General features: G+C 34.6%; 5 protein-coding genes across 6 annotated transcripts in view; 2 read left to right on the forward strand and 3 right to left on the reverse strand.

The window, feature by feature from the left end:
• Positions 1–177: 177 nt before the first annotated feature.
• On the forward strand, positions 178–6878 carry prel (preli-like). 2 transcript variants are annotated; one of them, XM_073074110.1, is made up of 6 exons: positions 178–419; positions 806–992; positions 1276–1383; positions 3152–3257; positions 3665–3814; positions 5393–6878. In XM_073074110.1, the coding sequence occupies exons 2-6, from the start codon at positions 901–903 to the stop codon at positions 5549–5551; spliced, it is 615 nt and encodes a 204-aa protein (XP_072930211.1). In that variant the 5' UTR covers positions 178–419; positions 806–900; the 3' UTR covers positions 5552–6878. The 2 variants fall into 2 exon arrangements, with proteins under 2 accessions (XP_072930211.1, XP_072930212.1); XM_073074111.1 differs by lacking the exon at positions 178–419 and adding an exon at positions 595–734.
• A 3071-nt stretch (positions 6879–9949) lies between these two features.
• LOC140742987 (putative receptor-type tyrosine-protein phosphatase mosPTP-1) lies at positions 9950–12154 on the reverse strand. The gene is made up of 3 exons (XM_073074112.1): positions 11995–12154; positions 11089–11328; positions 9950–11044 (listed from the first exon to the last, which is right to left on the reverse strand). The coding sequence occupies exons 1-3, from the start codon at positions 12063–12065 to the stop codon at positions 9988–9990; spliced, it is 1368 nt and encodes a 455-aa protein (XP_072930213.1). The 5' UTR covers positions 12066–12154; the 3' UTR covers positions 9950–9987.
• A 3180-nt stretch (positions 12155–15334) lies between these two features.
• On the reverse strand, positions 15335–15952 carry LOC140742572 (probable methyltransferase-like protein 15 homolog). Its single transcript, XM_073073476.1, has one exon. It carries the CDS (start codon positions 15950–15952, stop codon positions 15335–15337), a length of 618 nt encoding a protein of 205 aa, XP_072929577.1.
• A 2-nt stretch (positions 15953–15954) lies between these two features.
• LOC140742988 (ubiquinol-cytochrome c reductase complex assembly factor 2) lies at positions 15955–17051 on the reverse strand. The gene is made up of 2 exons (XM_073074113.1): positions 16892–17051; positions 15955–16225 (listed from the first exon to the last, which is right to left on the reverse strand). Exons 1-2 carry the CDS (start codon positions 16960–16962, stop codon positions 15955–15957), a joined length of 342 nt encoding a protein of 113 aa, XP_072930214.1. The 5' UTR covers positions 16963–17051.
• Positions 17052–23230: 6179 nt separating this feature from the next.
• The window catches only part of LOC140742989 (neurexin 1), a 170478-nt gene continuing 167556 nt past the window's right edge, over positions 23231–26152 (forward strand). Inside the window, exon 1 of the mRNA XM_073074114.1 lies at positions 23231–23419. The gene's annotated coding sequence lies outside the window, so the exon portion shown is untranslated. The remainder of the gene's footprint in view (positions 23420–26152) is intronic.

Genomic DNA, 26152 nt, shown 5'->3' on the forward strand with positions numbered 1-26152 from the left:
TTAAAGAATAAAATGTGTTTCGTAAATATAACAAAATTAATATATTCTCGACAACTAAGTATTTCATATTTAAAATTTCATAATACGGCGCACAGAAAAGTTTGTCGGACATACATTTTTTTTTAATTGTTCATATTGTCTCTGCGTTAATTTGACACTTGACACATTTTATATCCTATGGTTGTGTTTATTATCTGTGGTGCTATCAAATTTCCGAGTGGACTATGGAATTATCTGTGTGAATAATTATCAAATTTTATCAAAAACACCTGAAATGTGAATGATAACATGTGCTTCTTGGATGGATTACGTATCAATCATACAAAATAAGTTCGTGAGTGCGCGTCGGTGGCCGCCCCGAACACCTGTAACCAAGTTACAGCGCGAAAATACGGCCCTTGATTTCCTCCGGCAAAGAGGTAATAACATGAATTTAAGTGTTTTGCGATGTTAATGAAGCCCTGATCGTAAATTTGGGCTCGAAATCTGTATTTTCCAACCAATATTGGCTGTGTCACGTAATAATGTAACTTAAGAAATTCCATCGATTGATTCGATTTGTCCTTCAATTATGCAGTCATGTCCTTTTGTTTTTGTTTACCATTTTACATCGGGCCGCAGTCAGTGCAGACGTGACTCCGCTCACAATGGTAGTTTGTGCGCCGTTTCGAATTACCTAATGGGATACTTCGTGTGACCTAAATTTCGAATCGGTTTATGTAATCTGACACTAGGTATTAGCTATACGGATATATTTACAAGTTCGAACTACCTATTAGTGATAGTTGAATATTTCCGTGAACAGGTTTGTACGTGCGGTCACCGAGCATGGCGTGCTAAGGCCGTCGGCGCATTGTTTACAAGCATTCCAATTTCAAAACAAAGAAAAAAAGTGAAAAAATGGCGAGGTACTTTGAGAACACCACGATTTTCAACTTCAGCTGGGATCAAGTTGCGTGCGGATATTGGAAGAGATACCCTAATCCACAAAGGTACCTAAATATCGAATTTTATAAAAATATTTAGTTTTAGTGTTATTATAAAGTAAAGTTTTGTGGACTAATTTAATTTAGTCTTTTAAAAGTTATGATAAGCTAATTCAATTGAATTTGTTGCTTAAGCCAAAACTACTTTATAGACACTAAATGAATATCAAGCATGACCTTGTACTTCAAGCATCTGACTTCTTTTTTATTTTAAAACAACTTGTTACAAGGCCATAATACTGAACAGTGATAGCTTCATTGTATTACATATAAAAATATTCTTCCCCAGTAATCATGTTCTATCCGAGGACACTTTATGCAGACAAGTGAAGGATGGCTGTTTGTACACCAAACGAGTACTTACGAAGACCAACAGAGTCCCCAAATGGGGCGAAAGGTAAGATTATATTAACAAATCTTCAAGAAAGATGCAAAAAGGGCTCTTATTTGTAGCCAACAACATGATGCATTAGCAACTCCTCAGGTGTTGCACATGTCCATAGGCAATGATGACTGCCTTCCATCAGGTAGCTTGTCTGCCTCGTTGTTAGATTTAAAAGTACTGTCTGATTATCTATGTCAGATTATTTCATCAGAGATTTTTTACATAAAGGGCACCTTCTATGTTCACCCCTATTAGAAAAATGTTAATATGACATAAGAATTATATATCAAGAAATATATAAATATCGGCAATAAAAAATGCATATCGTGAGTACCCATTATATAGTAAAATGTCTCAATTCCGCAATAATTTTAGTCTAAAATCATATAGGAATTATTATTATATAATGAAAGTAAAAAATATTAAGATTTGTATTTAAAAAGTTTCTGCTTAAAAATAATATAAGAATAAGTACTTATAACTGATAGTGACATTCAATGTATATATAAAATGATCTTTAGTCTTGCCTTGTATTAACCTAAATCTCATTTTAATTGCTTCATTGTTTTGCAAGTACATTATTGTGCCCTCATTTGCAAGATTGACATCCTTAAGGGCTACATTTATTCATTAGCATAAAATTGCTATCAATTTTTGCTAAAAAAATATATTAACTAAACTCAGATCTATTTAAAATTATTATTTTCAAATGTATGTTTTCAATTTTCAAACTTTATGAGAGTTATACCTAATATATAATCATGATATTTTATAGATATGTCTTACAAATATTCATATGTGTCTAGTACAAGGTCACATATTTGTAATACTCAGTTTTAAGCTATTGTATTGCAAAATTGGACTTTGCCCTTTGATTGTATTTGCATAAAATTCCTTCGCATTAAATTGGAATATATGCTTGTAAACTGTAAGTCATGTTGATGATGTATACCGATATTTGTATGATGCTTTATAAATATTCTAACACTGTTGGAGAGTCAGGAAAAAAATAAGAATCACTGATATCTGCTTGGTAGAGAATGCTCACAGCATTAAGTCTGCCTTTGTACCATCTTCTAGGTATAGAAAGAATACAAATAAATAAATAAGCATCAATATCAGTGGGTATTTTGACACACATGTTAAACATATCAACATCAGGAATTTATAATACCTCAATAGTGATTTGGTATAGTGAGGTCAAATGCCACAAGGTTATTTTATGTAACTCCATGAATAACTTATGTAAACAAAAACATGGGCCTGCATATTTCAAGGCTTGTTTACTGTTCTTAGCAAATGTACACTTACATCTTATCAATGTCACTTATATCATTGATAAATCACCCTAAATTAGGTAGTTTGTTTTTATCTAGACTCATATTATGTTTATACGTCATGTACTTTATCAGGTAAATAAAGATTTTTCAAGTAGGTAGCTACTTTACCCTGAATTGTTTATTGATGATGTTGTATGCTTATGATACCTCATTTTAAAGTATTGAAAGCATAGTTGTTACATAGAAGAGATGTTAGATGAGGGCGAGGCATACTTGCGGCGCCATTTTCACTATATTAAAAAAAACCGATATATGTTGCATAACAAAATAAAATAGTGTATAAGTCGAACACAACCTTCCATTAACTGACCACACCAGAGTACAGACGTTATAAATCTTCATACTCATACAACATTTGAAGGCATCATTAAATTTGAGCATATGTTATTTGTCTCATGATCAAGTAGTATTGGTAATGTGTGATTATGTTTGGTCCAAAGGTTTTTCAATGCAAAGTCAGTAAAGATAATCGAGGAGAGCATTGTTGATCCAAACCAGAAGGTCCTGGTCACATATACCAGGAATTTGGGCTACACAAAAGTTATGGTAAGTGTTTTGATAATTAAACATCTTTGCAAGTAATGAAACATGAGGTATATATTACGATTTTCTTCTGAAATAGAATGTTTGTAGTCTTCTCTTATATTTGTATATATGTAAAGAGAACTTTGTGGCTCTATTCACCTTTTTCGTGCCATGTATTGGAAAGGTTTTACCTACCTGAGGTCGGCCACAGATGCGCCGCTACAACTAAGGAATAAGGTGGAATGCCTCGAAGAATTGTGTCTCCCTTACCACACCCTTCAAACCAGAAGACAGCAGCACTTAACTGTTATTAGGCCGAAATAGGTGTAGCGGTTGTGGTTTCAGCTTCCAACCACAAAGGATACCACCACTATTAAGGTCTGCAGCCATTATCTAGGAAGAGCTAATTATTTTTTTGTGTTAATCAGAGTGTGGTAGAGCGAGTGGAGTACCGGTCATCAGGCCCCGGCCAGACGGTGGCGCGGCGCTCCGCCTGGATCGACTCCCAGGTGTTCGGGTTCTCGCGGGCCATCCGCGCGTTTGGAGTCGACCGCTTTAGGAAGAATGCTTCTCAAATGGTGAGTGTTGGTGGCATTTATAGCTTATGAGTTATTGGGCATCATGACAGTATTATAAAACGACAAATAGTGGATTGAAGAATAAAAGGACATAGTTTAAATGTGAAAATATGAATAATTATATTTGCAACAAATTAAACGTGTAAAATAGGGCAGTCGGCCATGTTGTCTGAAACTCAAATCAGAGCGAATGATGTCATGCCGCACTACGCATCAATTGGGTGGTAGTGCATTCGATGGTAAATTGGTCACTGCTGCTATAAGACTGCTGCGATCCCCTGAGACGAGTTATAATGTCTCGTATAAGTGTTTTTTATTTTAACCATGCGTATAATTGATGAAATTGACTCCTCATAATTTTTTCATACTGATGGGTCTGTGAACTTTGGAATAAGACATGCTATTCATTTGATACTTATATAAATAAGATGACATAATCATACGATTGTTTGTATAAATTTCATGATATTATAGTCACTACAACAATATTATTGTAAGTACATCTCAATTAATAGTCACTTGAATACAAAGTACACAGTACCAATAACCTCAATTGAGTTGACTTTTATCTAGGGTTATCAACTACATTAGGTGTAAATAATAAAATAGGTCTTTTAATCTCATTCACGAATATTTAGTAAATACATAATGATAAGTAGTTATGAAAATATAAATATATATATAATAGTATTTTGCAGGAGTAATATTTATAATAATATGTAAAAAATAAACTTCAGGACATGAGTAAAAAAACTCAAAATGTACATTCTATATGAGAATGTTTTTTCTATATGAGAAAATAGTTATTTTTAAGGTGAATAATTCATATTCGACTAAGTGAGCTGAGTGATAAAGTGGATTTGGTTTTAATATTTATTCTTGAAACTGCAACAATTTTAGCATGCATTGGTAGTTTACAGAACACAATCTTATCTTAATTTTATTTCATGTGACACAAAGATTAAGATTAATATAGAGATCTATACAATTATGTATGTTTTTTGTAGTATGGTTGGCAACCCTATTGTAGTAGACTGTATTTTTATTGATCTATTGTTCGACGAAGGCCATATTTATTATTGACTGGTGTAGGTTATGCTTCATTCATTTAAACGACCTAGTTTTGGACAATAAATTAATTGTCTTTGTAAAGACGTTTTTTTTTATATTAAACGGACTTTTTGTAAATTGAGTGGTGTGGGAAGCTGGATAGTGGATACTACTTTAATTTTTTGTTAATAAATTTATTACTGCTTTTTTGGTCTCATCGTCCCCTTAGAATAGACGAAAAAACAAATCAAATAGGAAACTTTTTTGGCCGAAGTTTGAGTTTCAAAATCCGTACTGTTGTAGGCAAAATTTGGCTTATATTATTTTAATTGGCGGTCGTCACTAAACAGCTGTACAAGATATATAGTCCGCGTAAAACTGCTAGTCCGTTCTGAATGTAGAAATGAATCGCATAGTAAATAGTATGACTACACCTGTTCGCAACAACTTCAGAGCGGACTAACATTTTGGCGTGGATTAAATATCACAGAGTTCTTAGTCCTCTTCACACTGACTAAATTCTTCCAGGTGAACGGCTTCAACCACGTGCTCCACGCCATGTTCCCCCGGCAGTCGCCGCCGCACCTGGCGCCCGTGCAGCACACGCTGAAGGAGATGCGCGAGGCCGCCGCCGCCGCCACCGACCGCGCCAAGGCCAACGTGCTCTCCTCCGTCAACCGCACCTAACAGGACTAGCGGGGTTGCCCACCCCGACACTTAATAATAACTAGCTGACCCGGCAAACGTTGCCATATAAAAAAAATGTTAACGGTGAACAACCTTTATCACTTAGGGATATGCAAAACAGGTAGCCGATTCTCAGACCTACTGAATATGCATATAAAATTTGGTGAAAATCGGTAAAGTTTCAGAGGAGTACGGTAACTAGAATTTTATATATAAGATGGTGATGTGCCAATGTGCTTCCACTTGAAATTTATTACCAATCAGTAGCTTCTTCTATCAGTACAACTTGTGAACAACTACGTGACAATCCGATACGGACTGAGCCGATGTGGCGCGTTTGAGTGCAGTGCCAATAAGGTCGAAAGTTATAATAAAAATAAACACATTGTAACTACAAAAAGATTAAGGTTGCCCATGAGAAAATGCGGGTGTTACAACTGTTACATGGATTATTATAAGGACTAGAGGTTCATAGTTTGAAGTATGTAAATAAGAAGTTCAGATCGCTACATTGAAAGTAAGATAATATTTTTAAGGGCCCCGAGAAACATTTGGGGCCCCCATTTGAAATGTTGAGGAAAATTTTCAAACCCACAAATAAATGTATTAGGGCGATTATATGAATATGATATTACGAAGATAGTTCGAAAGTGATATAAAAACAGAAGTTAGACAATAACCTTGTGGTTAAAGTTGCAGTGTGTTGATAGTTTATAGAACAATAAAACAAACTGGGTATTACAAAGTAAATTATTGTATCATTATTACTTCATATAAAACACGAGAAACAAATTTTAACACTAAAATATACTATAGTAATGCAAAAGTTATATAGAGATATTCGATGTCATTAGCAGCAGGACTAGATATTATGTAAAAAACAAAATACATGGTTTTCTAAATGTCTGTTAAGTCAAGATTGCTTCAAAAAATGTAATAGCGTTTCCGCAGCTGTATGGTAACCGTATATAACATGAGGAATACATTCGAAGTTCACACAATGTTGAAAAATTATGTAATTAACATTTTGTTAGCCTTGAAAATGATTATAGCCAGCTAATGACATGGGGAATGATAGTGCTATCGTGGGAGTTATGTTAAGAATGTTAATCGATTTATACAAACAATTTAAGAAAATAGCACCTTTGCCATATTACTGTACTGAATATTAATTGTTATCAATTAATATGGATGCACACATATAGACTATATAATTACTACTCAGACAGCAGACTCATTTTACGGGGCCCCTTAAAATGTGTTTCAATGATTATAGGGCCCCTTTAGGCATGCCGAAAACGAATATTTTACATTAATAATTATAGTTTCCAAACTTTCCAAAGCCATGTCAAAGATAGTATGTATGCACTCTTACTATGTAATTGTTATTTACTCCCTGTTAAATGGTCATTGCTCTATAAACACAAGGAGAATGTGTTCAATTTCGACGGCATAGGACGTTATGCGTTCACACCGGCAATGGACCATTATTCAATTTGAACCAATCAAAAAGACTTGCATCGTGATTTCCATTTTGCTTACATATTAGGTATAATGCATGTGTTGGGGGCGTTTAGAGACTTGCAATTTTACAACAGCGATAACTGATAACGTTGATATTTTCATCAATTACTTTTTATTTTGTCGATGTGTTTTAATTTTATCCTCTAATAGTTTAGAGGATAACTGACACGTTATTTGGTACTCGTCCGAGATTTAAAAAAAAAAATTACATTATGTTTTTATTTTTGAAATTCGCGAGTTCTATAAACGCACCCTGTAACATGTTATTCGTAAATATAAACGAGTACTTTTGTGTAATATTAAAACTTCTATCACACATCTCGACTCGATTGTCACAACAGAAATTGAACAATATTTATTGTACAACGAATATTAAAAATATTAAATCGATTTAAGAATGTATGTTTATAATAATTATGGATTGAAATGTTAGTGTACATGTAGTTATTGGCTGCGTTCCACTAGACTACTAGAAATGAAAGTTAACGCAACCGCAAATGAACGTCACTGGTGACGTCATAGTTCATGAGTTGATTTTTTATCGCAGTATAAATTATTTAGCGGTTCGTAGAAATTTAAATAAGGTATGTACGTGCGGCGAATTCTTCAGTAACTAAGATAAATTGGATGACTAATATTTACATTGTCAAATAGACAGGGTAAAGTAAAACTATGAGGGTAGTTTTGGGAAATGTTTTAATATTTAGTGGAACGCATATACTGTGTGGGCCTGGAACATTTCGGCTTGTAACTATTTCTAAAAGTGTGGTCACAGTGATTCAAAATGGTACTCGTTATAATTATAGATTTAAAGCTTTCTAATGTAAATAATTATTTATAAATAATAAATATCTTCTATACTGCTACTTTTTGGCTATAGGAACCTTTCTAATGAGATGCTCATAATTGAAAGAAAACTTAATATGCATCGTAGTGTCTTTCAAGTTTAAAATTATAACTACGAATTCGCATGAGCTGAAGTCAACTCGACGGTATGCTTCATTATGTGACCACACACTTCCACTGCCATGCTCGTGAAGTCTTCATGCTACTCGTACCTTCTGCCACATTCCCACGGTAGGTCTCCTTATCGTGTTTAGTTTTACGAAACGGCATTTCGACGCTCGACTGAAAATTCAAACGCGTTTCATTAACCCATTGATGATTCGTGTTACTCTGAACTGAGATTGTGCGCCATTGTTTATTTATATAATGTCATGAATTGAAAAATGTTGGACCATATCCTAAAAATCTATATTTATTCATGTCTTCCTAAATGGAACCTTTTATTATGGCTGCCGGGAATAAACATATTCATGGTTTGATAGAAATTAAAACTTGAATTATGTTATTGGCGGCATTTTTGAGGAAAAATCTAGGTTTGTGGTAAAAGATTCAAACTTAGGTAGCAAATAATGAATTTTCACATTATGCTTAATATTCTCTAAGTGTAAATACATATCTAAAATCAGAGATTTAAAGAATATATTTTTAAGACATTTTTAAGATACGGTCCAAATTTTTGGAATAAGACAAATATTTATAATTTAACTGTAAAACTTAATTTTGTTAGTAACCACTGAAGTTGCAAGTCAGTTTTTCTTTTGTTTTACTAAATGTATTAATAAATGTTAATTAAGGTAGCATCGATACTTTAAAGAGATACTAGCGCGAAAACAAAGCATAGTTTCACATTTCGGTGTCACCATCAGATATTATTCATATATTTATATTTTAATACGGGCACTAGTGATAAAACTATTATAATAATAAAGTCATAATTCTATTTGCTGTCAAAACTTTAAATAATTCTTGTAAAAATAGAAAAAAAATGTTCTTCCTTACTCTTGTTAAGATAAATTAAATATATTTCATTATTGTCAAATAATTACATATTTAAATACTATATACTATATTTAAAATATTCTTTACGAAAGGAAAGGAAGAAAGATATGTATGAATAAGGATCAAAATGTTGGAGATGTTACTAATATAGTGTAAAATTAGATTTAGTTACCATTGTCGGTTATGAAATGGAAGTTAACGTAATAAAAGAGTCTGCATAATATTAAAATTATTTTTATTTCCAATCAAATTGCATTCAAAATAACTGCTTTTAGTTTTAGATTTATTTAAACTCGATATTAGGATTCCGTGTCTGAAGGATTCTAAGGACAGCAGATAAGAACATAAACATGAGAATTCAAGAATCTAAATTTTAAATTTACATGTCCATCTAGCCAGGCTTCAAACTGCGTCATGGTATTCAGTTTCTACTGTTTAGTCTTCCAGAGTCACAAGCTGTGCTCTTTGTAAATTTGACAAGATTGGTGCTTTTTTTTTTTTATAATATAGGAGTAGCAGACGAGCATGCAGTCCACCTGATGGTAAGTGGCTCCTGCCGCCCATGGACATCTATAATCAACCCCTGATAGGATAAGATATTCCTACCTGAGGTCGGCCACAGATGCGCCGCTACCCCTGAGGACTAAGCTGGAACGCCTCGGAAAAGTCTGTCTCCCTTACCACACCCTTCAAAACGGAACACAGCAGCGCCTATCACTGCTGTTATTAGGAAGAAATAGGTGTGGCGGTGGTGCCGCCGGAGTCGAACACAAAGGGTTCTACCACCTTCAAAATATATGAGCATTCAGAAAATATATGAGCGCGCCATAGGCGCATACTTATTAAATAAAAATAAAATCAATTGTTTACTACATATCTAATTTTATTTTGTTTAGTTTTTGTACACTGTATACAGATTTATACACTGTACAATAAATATTAGGCTCCCAGGTAAGAATTTCAACTTTGTGAAATTAACCATATATAGTGAGATACAAACAGAATCTCAGGTTGAAATTCCGCATAATACTTCTTTAGAGGAATTTCTAAACTACTTATATTTCTTTCTACTTTATCTTGATTGCTGCTCTTAATCTTGCACTTCTACTTCTTGGGTTCCTTTCAACTTCCTCATCAGATGGCACTTCTACATGTTTGTTGACTGCTTTCCATGGGGTATCAAGAAATTGATTTATCGTATCTTGATCCTGTACTAGCAATGGGCTGAGGTATCTTAAAGGGATTGGGTTCGCTACTTCATTGACTATGTTACCAGCGATGTGGCGCTTCACAATTGTATCTTCGAGGGAATGGAAGCATATGGTAACAAGTCTACCATTGAGTTTCAGGTAATATTTTGCTAAAACCATTCCATAGTTCAATTCATTCAGCTCGTTGTTAACAAAAATGCGCAAAGCTTGGAATATTTTCGTAGCATTTGATTGTGGTCTCTGCAGTTTATCTAATCTGAATTCATCTGGGCAACATGAATCTACAATATCTACTAGTTCATGAGTTGTGTCTACATTTTTGATCATGTATCTGGCTTGAATGATTGTTTGCGCAATTTTCGCAGCCTTCTTTTCTTCGCCATATATCTTGAAGATTTTGTATAGGTCATTTTCGTTTGCTGTCGCTAAAACATCTCTAGTGGTTATCTGATTAGGATCTCTACCTGCATCCATCCTCATATCTAAATAGCCATTTTTACTAACTGAGAATCCACGCTCCCCATTATCCATTTGCATCGATGAACACCCAAAATCGAATAAAATGCCATCGATTGAAGACTGTCTTATACCTTTTTCTTTTAAAAGGTGAGGCAATTCACTAAACCTGCCCAGTAAGGGCGTGACTCTATTGGGATACTCCTCACCCAGTTTTTGAGCTTTGTCAAAAGCAATTGGGTCTCTATCTAAGGTAATGAGTTTACAATCAGCACTTTCAAGTATTTTCCGTGAGTGGCCACCGGCACCAAATGTCATATCTATAAATACGTCACCATCGCTAGGCTTCAGATGTTTGATGACCTTATTCAATAAGACTGGTGTGTGATCCTTGTATCTAAAAGCCTCAGTTGCTAATGCTCTTTTGGATAAAGCAATGTTAATGCGATTGAATTGTCTTAATATCATTTTTAGTCCTTGTTAAAGATTTTTCTGAAGAACCCTTTATTTTCTTCCTTTAAATATTCAAGTACTTCAGTGGATAATATAACGTTGCACTCTTCAGTGTTGAGACCAGTGGCAGTACTGGTGTTTGTTCGTTTGTACTTATTCTTGTAATGGTTGTCTGCCAGTTTGTTCAGCGAGACGTACTGGCGGTTACAGAACTCAGTATCCAAGTTGTTTTTGTTGTTAGATTCAAATGCTGCCTTCACTTTGTCCCGAATGAATTTGCCAAGATCTCTGTAAAGACAAAATAAACAATCAAAATGATTCAAATAATAATGCAGCAATGTTATTTCATGGTATAAATTTCATCCTCATTTTTAATAGAGTCACATGGTGTACAAATCATAAGCATGAATCTTTGATTTATTAAAGTTTAGTGTCTTTAAGAAATTAATGAATATTTTGTATTTTTATTGAAGATACATACTATAGGGAAACCTATATGCCAGAGTTTAATAAAAAATTCTAAAATGTGCGCAGTCTACCAACCCACCCTTGGCCACCTCAGTAGACTGTATCCTCTATATGGACAATAGACTGACAGGAGACCAGTGTTCAACAGTGGAAGAATAATGAGTTGACAATGATGATATATATAATTTTAATTGCATCACACTTGGCGTACCTTGAACGTGACCTTTAACGCACTTGAAGCATAGCTACAAAGTTAATAAACAATACAATTTATTTTCTATTATTTGAAACTTTGTTTATAACCTCACAGATGTATAAAAGTAAATAAACAAATTTATATTTTAATATTGTAGATTCATAATCTAAATAATGATAAGTGTTAATGAAATGTATATTAAGTTATTGGAACATAAAATTATAAGATTAAATTGTTACATTATACTAATCTTATTAGTAAAAGCGATACTAATTCATATTAATGTTTACCTTTCAGCTTTCGAGTTGTCTACAGGCCACTTAGCTATTAACCTTGTAAATTTCTTATACTGAGTAGTCATAGCTATGATTTAGATAAACTTATACCATTTTTTGGTGAAAAATAAAAATTTTCAAGACAAATCGAGGTTAGGATTTAAATTGTCAACTAATGTGAGTAATGTGACAATCATGTGTCACATTAGTAAACGTCTTACTGACATTACCAATTCCGTTTGAAAGTTTAAACTGTTCGAATACTTGCTGTAATAAACAGATTTGTTGTTGTTTTTTAATATTTATACTCATAGCTGTTTTTTAGGGTTCCGTACCCAAATCGTAAAAACAGAACCCTATTACTAAGACTTCGCTGTCTGTCCTTCTGTCACAGGGCTATATCTCTGTAACCGTAATAAATAGACACATGAAATTTTTACAGAGGATGTATAACGGTGCCCGCTATAGCAACAAATGCTAAAAATAAAATAAAGTCGAATATTAAAGGGGGTCTCCATACAACAAACCGGTATTTTTCGGCATTTTTCGATCTAACTGTTAAACCGTACTAGGAAGACTGTTGAAAATTTTACAATTATACATTATACGTTGTATACGTATCATTCATTATTACCCCAACGCCATCTATTTTTGTGTCATATAATAAAGTATTGTTGAAAATTTACGTATCATTCATCATCTCCCCAACGCCATCTTTTGTTGTGTCATATAACTAAGTATTGTTGAAAATAATAAAAATAAGTAAAAAACAATGAAATGGTACGCAAGCCTCCATGTGCGAGTTCAATTCGTACTTGGCGAATTATTTAATTTCTCGGAAGAACTGCATATTATTTCAGTGTTGATTAAAATGAAGTTTTGATTTAATTAATTAAAATATGATATTTATTTAAAATATATTCTTGGTTTCTTTGTGAATTACACATGGTACACTAACATCACCTTATTTAACGATTTACCCACACAGCCCTGACTTACTTCTACCCTCCACTTTGTTATCACCATTGCTCTTTATTGATTAGTTAATAAGAGGTAGGTGACGTATTTTACTGCAGTATATTTATTCGTTTTCATAAGTTTTAACATTTCTAGTGATACAATTTCTTAATTGGACGAATATATGTATAGCCCCATAGAGCTAGTTGTTAGTAATAGTATAGTTGTAGTAATTAACTATTGTATTTGACGATGACGATGAAGTAGAAGCAGCAAACGAACATAACACTAATAGAATAAACAGAAATAACTCAGACATAGACACGTTACTTTTGAGGACTAACTTTTCTATAACGTCGGATTAATTAGTGCATCGTAGTACCGCGAATAGATACTTCGGTCCCTGCGACTAAAATCTTCCCAATAAATATTTGTGATTTCACTTTCGATCTTGCGTATCACGGAGCAAACAAGGTTATCAAAAATGCACATGTGCTTGTTTTATCCACTTGTGATTATACATGGATCCGAGCCGAGGACTAATGTGAAACTCCTCTTAACACAAAAAACAAATAATGTTTCATTTAGTGATGGAGTGGGTGATGATGGGGAGTAGTATATGTCCTGTATGTGGACATGGGGAAGATGTAAATAACTACCATCGTTGATGCTGTAAGTTATATTACAATATATTTTTTTCTATAATAAATCATGTAGGATATTAATTTATTATTTTAGGAATATACAAAATCCAAACTGAAGTTGAATATGTAAAAGAATTAAATATTTTTCGTACCTACAGAATTATTAATAGATCGATGACAATATGCTGTTTTCTGTCCGATGTCCTTTCTTTCTGTGGTGTTTTCTTTTTCCGCAGAAACCAAATTTGTTCTACTGTTGGACACAAATCCGCCCTCACATACACTTCAAAACCGGGGAGACACGAGCAATATAGTAAGTAAAAGTCACTTTCGATTTTAATCTGATATGATTGAGACTGTTTTGTTTTTGTACTCCTGTGATGCTTATGTGTTCCGAAAGTGTCCGTTCGAAGTTTGTATTTATATTTTACAAGGATGTAGAATTATGGTAGAGGTGGTAGAACCCCTGGTCCGTTTGTGATGACATCACTGTTGCACTTATTTATACGTGCAACTCGTTATAATAGTAGTGTAAGTTGTTCTGGTTGGAAAGTGTGGTTAGACAGACGTTTCAGATATACTAACACCTTATCGCATGATTGTCTTATTTTTGAAAGGTTATAATTATGGGGGTATAAATATGGATGGTGATATAAGGTGGTATAAGACTATCTGACATCAAGTTTATAACATTTTCTATTACGGCTTACTTACTCCAAAAACGTATACTCATGACTCGTAACTCAAAAGAAAAATATCTTGTTCATCGCCATATAAAAGTATGCACTTAATAAAATGAAATGTAAGACTGTCCAGTGACAGTCCAGGGACAGTGGCAATGACTTCACAATACTTTAGGATTGTCTAGTAAATCTATGTGGACATGGTTACCAGTTGTTAGTATCAAAATAGCAGAAACAAAGGGCGGACTATAATCCCGATTATTCCAAATTAACCGCTTAAAGCCGTTTATTCCGGGACGCGCGGACGGTTTCAGATGCCTAATTGTATTAAAATGGAATGCTGCAGCGTTCTTTGTTCGAGCTGAATGTTTGGATTTATGCAGCTATAAGTATTTATTTGAAATGAAACGTTTTATACAAATATCGACACCGGAAAAGCTTTTAAATGATTTTTATTTAAAGTCTGACAAAGAGAAATAGACTATTATTAACTATTGAATAGTTTCGCGGCTCGTTCGCATCGGATGTTTTAAACAAAATTAATTGAGAATTGGAATAAAAACTTCAGAAGTTTCCTGCCAGCTCTTTTTATATTTAGGTATATTAATCAGTTTTGTATTTATTACTTTTGTATAGCAGAAGTAGATGAAGCATTCGTAATATCTTTTCCATTTCGTAAGACGTTCTTATAATATTGAAGTAGCCAACGAGAATGACCTCTGCCACTCATGGATATCTTTATTAAACCCCCTATAAGGTAAGAGTCCAACCTGAAGTCGCTGGTGCGTTGTTACTCCTGAGGACTAAGTTGGAAAGCATGTTTCCTTTACCAGGCCCTATAAACCGGAATACAGTAGCGTAGAACATTGCTGTGGCGTCTCCGGAATTTAACCACGAAGGGTTCCTTTATAAATACATGGGCGGGAATCGAACCTGGACATCTGGAGCAAACTCGGAACTCAGTACATTACGTTATCATCGTGCTAATTCCTCGTTGATGGTCGAAAAACAATTCACTTTAGCTTGGAAATACGGAATGAAATAAGTGGAAAGTCGCCTTAATTTGTATAATTAAGGGACGAAAATCATCATGTATCTGGCTTGAATGATTGTTTGCGCAATTTTCGCAGCCTTCTTTTCTTCGCCATATATCTTGAAGATTTTGTATAGGTCATTTTCGTTTGCTGTCGCTAAAACATCTCTAGTGGTTATCTGATTAGGATCTCTACCTGCATCCATCCTCATATCTAAATAGCCATTTTTACTAACTGAGAATCCACGCTCCCCATTATCCATTTGCATCGATGAACACCCAAAATCGAATAAAATGCCATCGATTGAAGACTGTCTTATACCTTTTTCTTTTAAAAGGTGAGGCAATTCACTAAACCTGCCCAGTAAGGGCGTGACTCTATTGGGATACTCCTCACCCAGTTTTTGAGCTTTGTCAAAAGCAATTGGGTCTCTATCTAAGGTAATGAGTTTACAATCAGCACTTTCAAGTATTTTCCGTGAGTGGCCACCGGCACCAAATGTCATATCTATAAATACGTCACCATCGCTAGGCTTCAGATGTTTGATGACCTTATTCAATAAGACTGGTGTGTGATCCTTGTATCTAAAAGCCTCAGTTGCTAATGCTCTTTTGGATAAAGCAATGTTAATGCGATTGAATTGTCTTAATATCATTTTTAGTCCTTGTTAAAGATTTTTCTGAAGAACCCTTTATTTTCTTCCTTTAAATATTCAAGTACTTCAGTGGATAATATAACGTTGCACTCTTCAGTGTTGAGACCAGTGGCAGTACTGGTGTTTGTTCGTTTGTACTTATTCTTGTAATGGTTGTCTGCCAGTTTGTTCAGCGAGACGTACTGGCGGTTACAGAACTCAGTATCCAAGTTGTTTTTGTTGTTAGATTCAAATGCTGCCTTCACTTTGTCCCGAATGAATTTGCCAAGATCTCTGTAAAGACAAAATAAACAATCAAAATGATTCAAATAATAATGCAGCAATGTTATTTCATGGTATAAATTTCATCCTCATTTTTAATAGAGTCACATGGTGTACAAATCATAAGCATGAATCTTTGATTTATTAAAGTTTAGTGTCTTTAAGAAATTAATGAATATTTTGTATTTTTATTGAAGATACATACTATAGGGAAACCTATATGCCAGAGTTTAATAAAAAATTCTAAAATGTGCGCAGTCTACCAACCCACCCTTGGCCACCTCAGTAGACTGTATCCTCTATATGGACAATAGACTGACAGGAGACCAGTGTTCAACAGTGGAAGAATAATGAGTTGACAATGATGATATATATAATTTTAATTGCATCACACTTGGCGTACCTTGAACGTGACCTTTAACGCACTTGAAGCATAGCTACAAAGTTAATAAACAATACAATTTATTTTCTATTATTTGAAACTTTGTTTATAACCTCACAGATGTATAAAAGTAAATAAACAAATTTATATTTTAATATTGTAGATTCATAATCTAAATAATGATAAGTGTTAATGAAATGTATATTAAGTTATTGGAACATAAAATTATAAGATTAAATTGTTACATTATACTAATCTTATTAGTAAAAGCGATACTAATTCATATTAATGTTTACCTTTCAGCTTTCGAGTTGTCTACAGGCCACTTAGCTATTAACCTTGTAAATTTCTTATACTGAGTAGTCATAGCTATGATTTAGATAAACTTATACCATTTTTTGGTGAAAAATAAAAATTTTCAAGACAAATCGAGGTTAGGATTTAAATTGTCAACTAATGTGAGTAATGTGACAATCATGTGTCACATTAGTAAACGTCTTACTGACATTACCAATTCCGTTTGAAAGTTTAAACTGTTCGAATACTTGCTGTAATAAACAGATTTGTTGTTGTTTTTTAATATTTATACTCATAGCTGTTTTTTAGGGTTCCGTACCCAAATCGTAAAAACAGAACCCTATTACTAAGACTTCGCTGTCTGTCCTTCTGTCACAGGGCTATATCTCTGTAACCGTAATAAATAGACACATGAAATTTTTACAGAGGATGTATAACGGTGCCCGCTATAGCAACAAATGCTAAAAATAAAATAAAGTCGAATATTAAAGGGGGTCTCCATACAACAAACCGGTATTTTTCGGCATTTTTCGATCTAACTGTTAAACCGTACTAGGAAGACTGTTGAAAATTTTACAATTATACATTATACGTTGTATACGTATCATTCATTATTACCCCAACGCCATCTATTTTTGTGTCATATAATAAAGTATTGTTGAAAATTTACGTATCATTCATCATCTCCCCAACGCCATCTTTTGTTGTGTCATATAACTAAGTATTGTTGAAAATAATAAAAATAAGTAAAAAACAATGAAATGGTACGCAAGCCTCCATGTGCGAGTTCAATTCGTACTTGGCGAATTATTTAATTTCTCGGAAGAACTGCATATTATTTCAGTGTTGATTAAAATGAAGTTTTGATTTAATTAATTAAAATATGATATTTATTTAAAATATATTCTTGGTTTCTTTGTGAATTACACATGGTACACTAACATCACCTTATTTAACGATTTACCCACACAGCCCTGACTTACTTCTACCCTCCACTTTGTTATCACCATTGCTCTTTATTGATTAGTTAATAAGAGGTAGGTGACGTATTTTACTGCAGTATATTTATTCGTTTTCATAAGTTTTAACATTTCTAGTGATACAATTTCTTAATTGGACGAATATATGTATAGCCCCATAGAGCTAGTTGTTAGTAATAGTATAGTTGTAGTAATTAACTATTGTATTTGACGATGACGATGAAGTAGAAGCAGCAAACGAACATAACACTAATAGAATAAACAGAAATAACTCAGACATAGACACGTTACTTTTGAGGACTAACTTTTCTATAACGTCGGATTAATTAGTGCATCGTAGTACCGCGAATAGATACTTCGGTCCCTGCGACTAAAATCTTCCCAATAAATATTTGTGATTTCACTTTCGATCTTGCGTATCACGGAGCAAACAAGGTTATCAAAAATGCACATGTGCTTGTTTTATCCACTTGTGATTATACATGGATCCGAGCCGAGGACTAATGTGAAACTCCTCTTAACACAAAAAACAAATAATGTTTCATTTAGTGATGGAGTGGGTGATGATGGGGAGTAGTATATGTCCTGTATGTGGACATGGGGAAGATGTAAATAACTACCATCGTTGATGCTGTAAGTTATATTACAATATATTTTTTTCTATAATAAATCATGTAGGATATTAATTTATTATTTTAGGAATATACAAAATCCAAACTGAAGTTGAATATGTAAAAGAATTAAATATTTTTCGTACCTACAGAATTATTAATAGATCGATGACAATATGCTGTTTTCTGTCCGATGTCCTTTCTTTCTGTGGTGTTTTCTTTTTCCGCAGAAACCAAATTTGTTCTACTGTTGGACACAAATCCGCCCTCACATACACTTCAAAACCGGGGAGACACGAGCAATATAGTAAGTAAAAGTCACTTTCGATTTTAATCTGATATGATTGAGACTGTTTTGTTTTTGTACTCCTGTGATGCTTATGTGTTCCGAAAGTGTCCGTTCGAAGTTTGTATTTATATTTTACAAGGATGTAGAATTATGGTAGAGGTGGTAGAACCCCTGGTCCGTTTGTGATGACATCACTGTTGCACTTATTTATACGTGCAACTCGTTATAATAGTAGTGTAAGTTGTTCTGGTTGGAAAGTGTGGTTAGACAGACGTTTCAGATATACTAACACCTTATCGCATGATTGTCTTATTTTTGAAAGGTTATAATTATGGGGGTATAAATATGGATGGTGATATAAGGTGGTATAAGACTATCTGACATCAAGTTTATAACATTTTCTATTACGGCTTACTTACTCCAAAAACGTATACTCATGACTCGTAACTCAAAAGAAAAATATCTTGTTCATCGCCATATAAAAGTATGCACTTAATAAAATGAAATGTAAGACTGTCCAGTGACAGTCCAGGGACAGTGGCAATGACTTCACAATACTTTAGGATTGTCTAGTAAATCTATGTGGACATGGTTACCAGTTGTTAGTATCAAAATAGCAGAAACAAAGGGCGGACTATAATCCCGATTATTCCAAATTAACCGCTTAAAGCCGTTTATTCCGGGACGCGCGGACGGTTTCAGATGCCTAATTGTATTAAAATGGAATGCTGCAGCGTTCTTTGTTCGAGCTGAATGTTTGGATTTATGCAGCTATAAGTATTTATTTGAAATGAAACGTTTTATACAAATATCGACACCGGAAAAGCTTTTAAATGATTTTTATTTAAAGTCTGACAAAGAGAAATAGACTATTATTAACTATTGAATAGTTTCGCGGCTCGTTCGCATCGGATGTTTTAAACAAAATTAATTGAGAATTGGAATAAAAACTTCAGAAGTTTCCTGCCAGCTCTTTTTATATTTAGGTATATTAATCAGTTTTGTATTTATTACTTTTGTATAGCAGAAGTAGATGAAGCATTCGTAATATCTTTTCCATTTCGTAAGACGTTCTTATAATATTGAAGTAGCCAACGAGAATGACCTCTGCCACTCATGGATATCTTTATTAAACCCCCTATAAGGTAAGAGTCCAACCTGAAGTCGCTGGTGCGTTGTTACTCCTGAGGACTAAGTTGGAAAGCATGTTTCCTTTACCAGGCCCTATAAACCGGAATACAGTAGCGTAGAACATTGCTGTGGCGTCTCCGGAATTTAACCACGAAGGGTTCCTTTATAAATACATGGGCGGGAATCGAACCTGGACATCTGGAGCAAACTCGGAACTCAGTACATTACGTTATCATCGTGCTAATTCCTCGTTGATGGTCGAAAAACAATTCACTTTAGCTTGGAAATACGGAATGAAATAAGTGGAAAGTCGCCTTAATTTGTATAATTAAGGGACGAAAATAATAATTTCGGGTCGGATTACCGTTGTTTGTAGTTTAACGGAAGTGACAGAATAATTGCCTTCATTAAATTTGAGGTGGCTTCTTTAGGCTGCGTTCGTAATTACTAAGGTCTATTACGGTGTAATAAAGGTTTAACGTTCTGCAGATGTAATAGGTTTTGATCATAATTTTGTCTGCACGCACTGAAACATATTTATTCTGTAAATATATGGCAGTTTGTTGTATTATAGTGTACTAGAGCTCAAATATAGAGCTATGCATTGGCTGCTTGGGAAACATTCCTCGCTGTCTACATACAATAAGATATTATTATACAAACAAGTCCTAATGCCAATGACATATGGTATTCAACTCTGGGGCTGTACCAAAAAAAGTAATGCAGGGATTATTCAAAGATATCAAAATAAAGTACTTAGGGGTATTGCAAATGCACCTTGGTATGTAAGAAATGAAGATCTACATCGGGACCTTAAAGTAGACCTTGTCAAAAAAGTAATAAGTACATACGCAGAAGGTCATCAAAAAAGACTTCATCATCACGTCAATATCGAGGCGATCCAGCTCCTCGATACAACGGACTAAACCCTTTGAGCTTGTGCCATGACACAGTGTAGTATTAGTGAAATAGTGATAAGTGAACATTATAGAACACAAGAACAATGTGTCTCCTCCCTTATGTGTTAAAACAAAGAAGTGCAGTGTCAGAGGACGCCACCTTCATTATATGATTATTTAGCAGTTTAAGTTAGCGTAGAATTACTCATTAGTCTTAAATTAGGCTAGATCGTAATTAATATAAAGTACCCTACCTAGTTTGTTGTATTTTTATTTTGAGATGCATTTTTGGCCATGCAGAGTACATAAGACGGACTCTCATCTCTCATATGTAGGTGTGTTCTAAATATTAAATTTCATCTTACTTATATTGATTATTCTTTTCGTGATAAAATTTGAAACTGCGATAATTACACGCGTTATCCATTTTTAATTTTCATTGACTTACCTCGACGCTCGTTTCAGGGGTCAGGCGAAATTGTTTGTGCAGAGAACCCACTAAACAGTGAATTTTCAAAAACAATTATTATAGTTTAATAGTTATTTAAGTAAATAACAGGTCATATAAGTTAGTTTATTAGAATTGAATTTCAGGCAAAGTTGTAGCCAACAAGTCAAGTTATCAATTCTGCATAAGCAAACGTATAACAACATAGTAATAGTTATTGTAAAGTTCTTAACCTTATTCTTTTATTTGGCAAGTGAATTCTCTTGAGAAAATAATTACATTCGAGTTTTGAGTATCTTGAAACATGCCCAAGTTCGCAAGTTTGGTCTCGGGTGGAACTTCGATCGCTTGTTCCAATTTGGAGCCTGAAATAAACATGACCTGTTTCAAAAACGTCATCGACATGAATAAATAAAATTGTAATGTCTGTCTGCGAAAACTGATGTTGTCTAAGTTTTAAGTTTCGTATGGTGCTGAAATACAAAATTACTGTGAAGTGTAAATGTAGATATAGGTTTTTTGTTGTGGTTGTTATAGGGGACAATTAAGGGATTAAATCCAAGGTAGGAATCCAGGGGATGATCCTAGGATCATTCATGCACTATAGTCACCACCTTAGTAGTCTGCATCTACCGCCAACTGATGAATGGGGCAAAATCTATTTCAATTTGTCTGCATATTCATTTTTCGGCTTATTTACGGACTAATATTACAATTTATAGGTAATCAATGAGAAAGCGGGTGTTCGTTGTTCGTGTTTATGATCGTTAAAAGAGGGTGTTATTTCTAACACAGCAGAATACAATTGCACTACACTGTTGTCATAAGGCAGAAATTGAAAGACTTCTGTTACCTTTAAAAGCTGTAAAAACTGGCGTACTAAATGAGGTTAATGGTTCACCAATAGTTCTTTGTTAAGCCAAGTGCTTGTTTGACAAAGTTTGTTACTAACTAGTGCATAAAAAAACGAATTCGCATACAAATCACGCTAAGGGTGCACGCGACATCTACTTAAAAAGTTGCAAACACCCTCCCGTAAAACATTTCTTAAGCTAGCACCCTATAAAACGACCCTCGTAATACCTATATTTATGTTTCTTTCTATTGAGCCTCCCCTAGCTAAGTACTTGATTTCTTACTGCACTTCTGAATAGGGGATTTTGTTCGTGAAAATCAACAATTTTTTCTCAATAACTCGCAGCCTTGGATTGCGAACTTTATGTGGCGTTGTCAATCGATAGTGCGCATACATTACTGTGACCGCTGAAAGAAGTTTAGAAAGCTATTGCGGAGAGTAGCAATGGATAGTGAATATGTGTTCAGATAGCCCTGAAAATCGTCGATGGTGAAAGGTAGCACTGAACGTTACAAAGTGTGAGCCTTTTGTCTTGGTTAAGGGAGGTTTTCGTGAACGCGTTTAGGGGTTGCTGATATTATATCGGGAAGCTTTTTCTGGTATTTTTTCTGATACAACGTACACTTAAACGTACATCAACGACCTAATATAACACGTCAAAAGTTAATAATAAATTATTGCAAATTATGCAAAGGTAACAGGTAATTATAGCAAATTTTCTAAGGGGATAAGATTAGGTAATATAAGTAGATAAGCTGCAGTAGTGCGTCTTAAAACTTTCAAAGTTGAGCATATTGAGACGTTTGTAATGTGACTTTGTCTTATATGAACTAACCGGTGGCTCGTCTTTTACAACTTTAACAACAAAATAAATTTTCAGTTAATAAGCAAGGAATACATTAGAAAACCAATCTTTTAAATTGAAGACTATTAAAAGCTCAAGATGTTTCACTCAAATCATGATAAATGTGACCTCAATAGAATGTATATTTAAATAATACCATTTCTATAAATATGAGTCGTAAAAACGTGTTTATGTGTTTCTAAAACAGCAGAATTCGAGAGCTCGCATTATCGGAATTCCGGCTTAACGTAGGGCGGGTTGCGCGCGCACGCCGCCGCCATTCTGCCTGCAGTCGTCTCCAGCGCGTTCCACTCGCGCCATGCGTCTAAAAACATAACTCAATTACATAATCCAACAATTAAACTAGTTTTTTACTCGATACAGTGTTACCGTGATCCATTTGCGAAGTGAACCCGAGTGGGATTGGTTTTGTGCGCGAGGATCCTGACGGCGTTCGATGGAAGCGTAGGTACGTGTCCGTAGTACGTAGCACGTTACGCTTACGTTTTCCCTTATAATATACTATGTATATGATTTCATCTACTTTTTGCCTGAATTTAACCTTATTTTATATTATTTTATTACATTTTTTCCTAATCCCTTTGTGCAGCTGCAAGTTATTACTTAGTTGCTCGATACAAGAACGAATGCTATCGATTATTCTGTCACAGAAAAATAAAAGACACAGTTACAATGTGTTTTATTTAAGGACGCGATGGAAATTGGATTTTTGTGCCAAAACGCCGATGAATCGGCGGGAATCTTGCTAACAAAGCTTGTTATTGTTGTCTATGTGTGTACAGAGCTTTATAGTACGCGTAGAGCTGTAGTGTACTCATTGTGAACATAATGTTAGTATTTAAGTTATTCGACTATCGTGAAGGACGTTGTTCTTTGCGTAAATTTTTGAATGGAGCGTCTTGCTTATGATCCCATTCAAGGCTTTATTGACGCTCACATTTGTTTTGAATCACAATCACTTTGTGTAAAAACGTAAACTTTACAATTAGCGTAATATTTATCTTTTTAATTTATTTATGAAATTTAATAAGTAGTGATGGTGCCATCGCAGGTGAAGAAGAAACTCCAGCAGTTTTTTCATCTTAGCGGAACTTGGCCTTGGTGGTGACAAAGTTATTCAATTTGGAATCGAAGGATTGTATTCCTACGTTAATGAGGTTACTAAGCCATCCGCATTCTCTAGAGGTTTTAATTTTACTTGCTGTAGATAGTAACCGATCTACAAAGTTAGACATTCTCGACGGAACTTTAATAGGTGACCGGTTGGGACTAAACATGCGCGCTTCAGTGGTTCAAAGGGCAAGTTACGCCGTCGGTTCCAGTAATGATCAGTAGTCGAAGTTATTCATTCTTCTTTCTTCTACTTCTTGACTCACTCTTTCCTTCACCAATCATCGTTGAAGCAGCGTGGTGGAGCATGCTCTAGCTGTGTTACTGGAGTCCTGGATTATCTGCCAAAGGCATAATCATTGTATATAATTCATGAACATTACCTGTGTGTTGTATATAACTCTTTGTTTAATTGTAATACGCAAGATGTTAATTATATCAAACCGACTGTTTCAAAATAATTGAAAAACGAAGTAATGTAGTTTATGTTACTCTCACGATTTAGAAGAATCCAACGACACCTTATATTTTAAAATCCACCAAGCCGTTTCTGTTGTAGGTTAAAAAATGAGACATGCATGCGTGCAAGCTCGCAAGACATTACCCTCCGCGGTCGGGTAAAGAAAAATACTCGGCCTGCTCCCTCTTCGAGCGCTACGCACTATAGCAAAAGTGTCGTGAGGATTTTTCGTGACGCTCGCCTAGCCTCCTTACCCGCGCGATAAGGAACTTCGTTCCAAAATTCGATAGCGTGTTTCAGGATACGGCGCCATCTCTTGGCGAGTAACGGGATCAAGCTCGGGCCGCACGTCTGGATGGCGGCAAACGAAACTTCTTAGTCGTTAAAAGTTTTAAGAGAGAACGTGTCGGCTTCTTTTATGTGTAAAATTATGTTCGTTTTCTTTTCTTTCTTGTCATTTCCGATTTTTATAGCAGTCGTCATGGGCTAACCGGATCGACTGCAGTTTTATGATGGACAAGCTTTTGCCCGCGGCTTCGCTCGCGTTACGAAGTAATATGTTCATCCTCTATTTTATCCCCTTGGGGGTAGAATTGATCAAAATCAAAGTCATAACATCTACCTGCATGCCAAATTTCAGCCCGATCCGTCCAGTGGTTTGGGCTGTGCGTTGATAGATCACTATGTCAGTCTGTTATGTGCGTGTACAGTTTTGAGAGGTGAGGTAAAGTTGTTAAAATAACCAAACCCGACGAGTGCAGTTTGAACACTAAATTTTATTAAGTAAAATGCTTATTCTAAATAATGAATAGGTATGTGTGCGCAATACACATGAACGTCATCCATCAGCATCAGCAGTCACCTTTGAGTTATATATATTTAGATTTCCACAAGAGTATCGATCTGTGATCGATTTCAGAAATGTATGGTTTACATTTTTGGTATATTGATTTGATTCTTTAGTAGAATTATTTAATTTGTCTAGAATCACAAAAATATAATAACTGATTAAATATATGTATAAATGAATAAAAATAACTAGTACCTACCGAGTAGTTATCATCTTTAATAAGTTTCTACACAAAAACCTGTTCTGAGTCTGAAACATCCAAGTATAGTCCACGTAAAACTGCTAGTCCGCTCTGAATATAGACACCTGCTATATTCAGAATAGACACCAGCTCGCAACTACTTCAGAGCGGAATAGCAGTTTGGCGCGGACTGTACTTGAGTGTTTGCGTGATATTTGATAACATCCATAAGAAACGACGAATTCGACCTCGAAAGCGTTATATTTATTTCTACTGAAAGTATAGTACGTAGCAGCAAAATTTCGTAAAAATGTACTAGTAATTTATGAGCAGAGTTGAGTAAAGTGTAAAATGAAGTAGCGTGCAGTTACCCCGGCGACATTGCTAATGATCCCGGCGGTGATACATGGGCTGGGAAACTTTACTTACCTAATCACTCGAGGCGTAGGGGTCACATGGCTGCAGAGTTTTAGGGTCGATCTCAGGCAGACGTCTAAATAAAGTTTGATGTCTCGAATGGATCTGGGTGTAATGGTGTGTACGAGTCAGTCCATAGAGTAAAATTTCTCGTTGGGGTATT

The sequence above is a fragment of the Epargyreus clarus genome, unplaced genomic scaffold (assembly GCF_041222505.1).
Source record: "Epargyreus clarus isolate Ecla_fem2 unplaced genomic scaffold, WU_Ecla_fem_2.2 ptg000006l, whole genome shotgun sequence".
Taxonomy (NCBI): domain Eukaryota; kingdom Metazoa; phylum Arthropoda; class Insecta; order Lepidoptera; family Hesperiidae; genus Epargyreus; species Epargyreus clarus.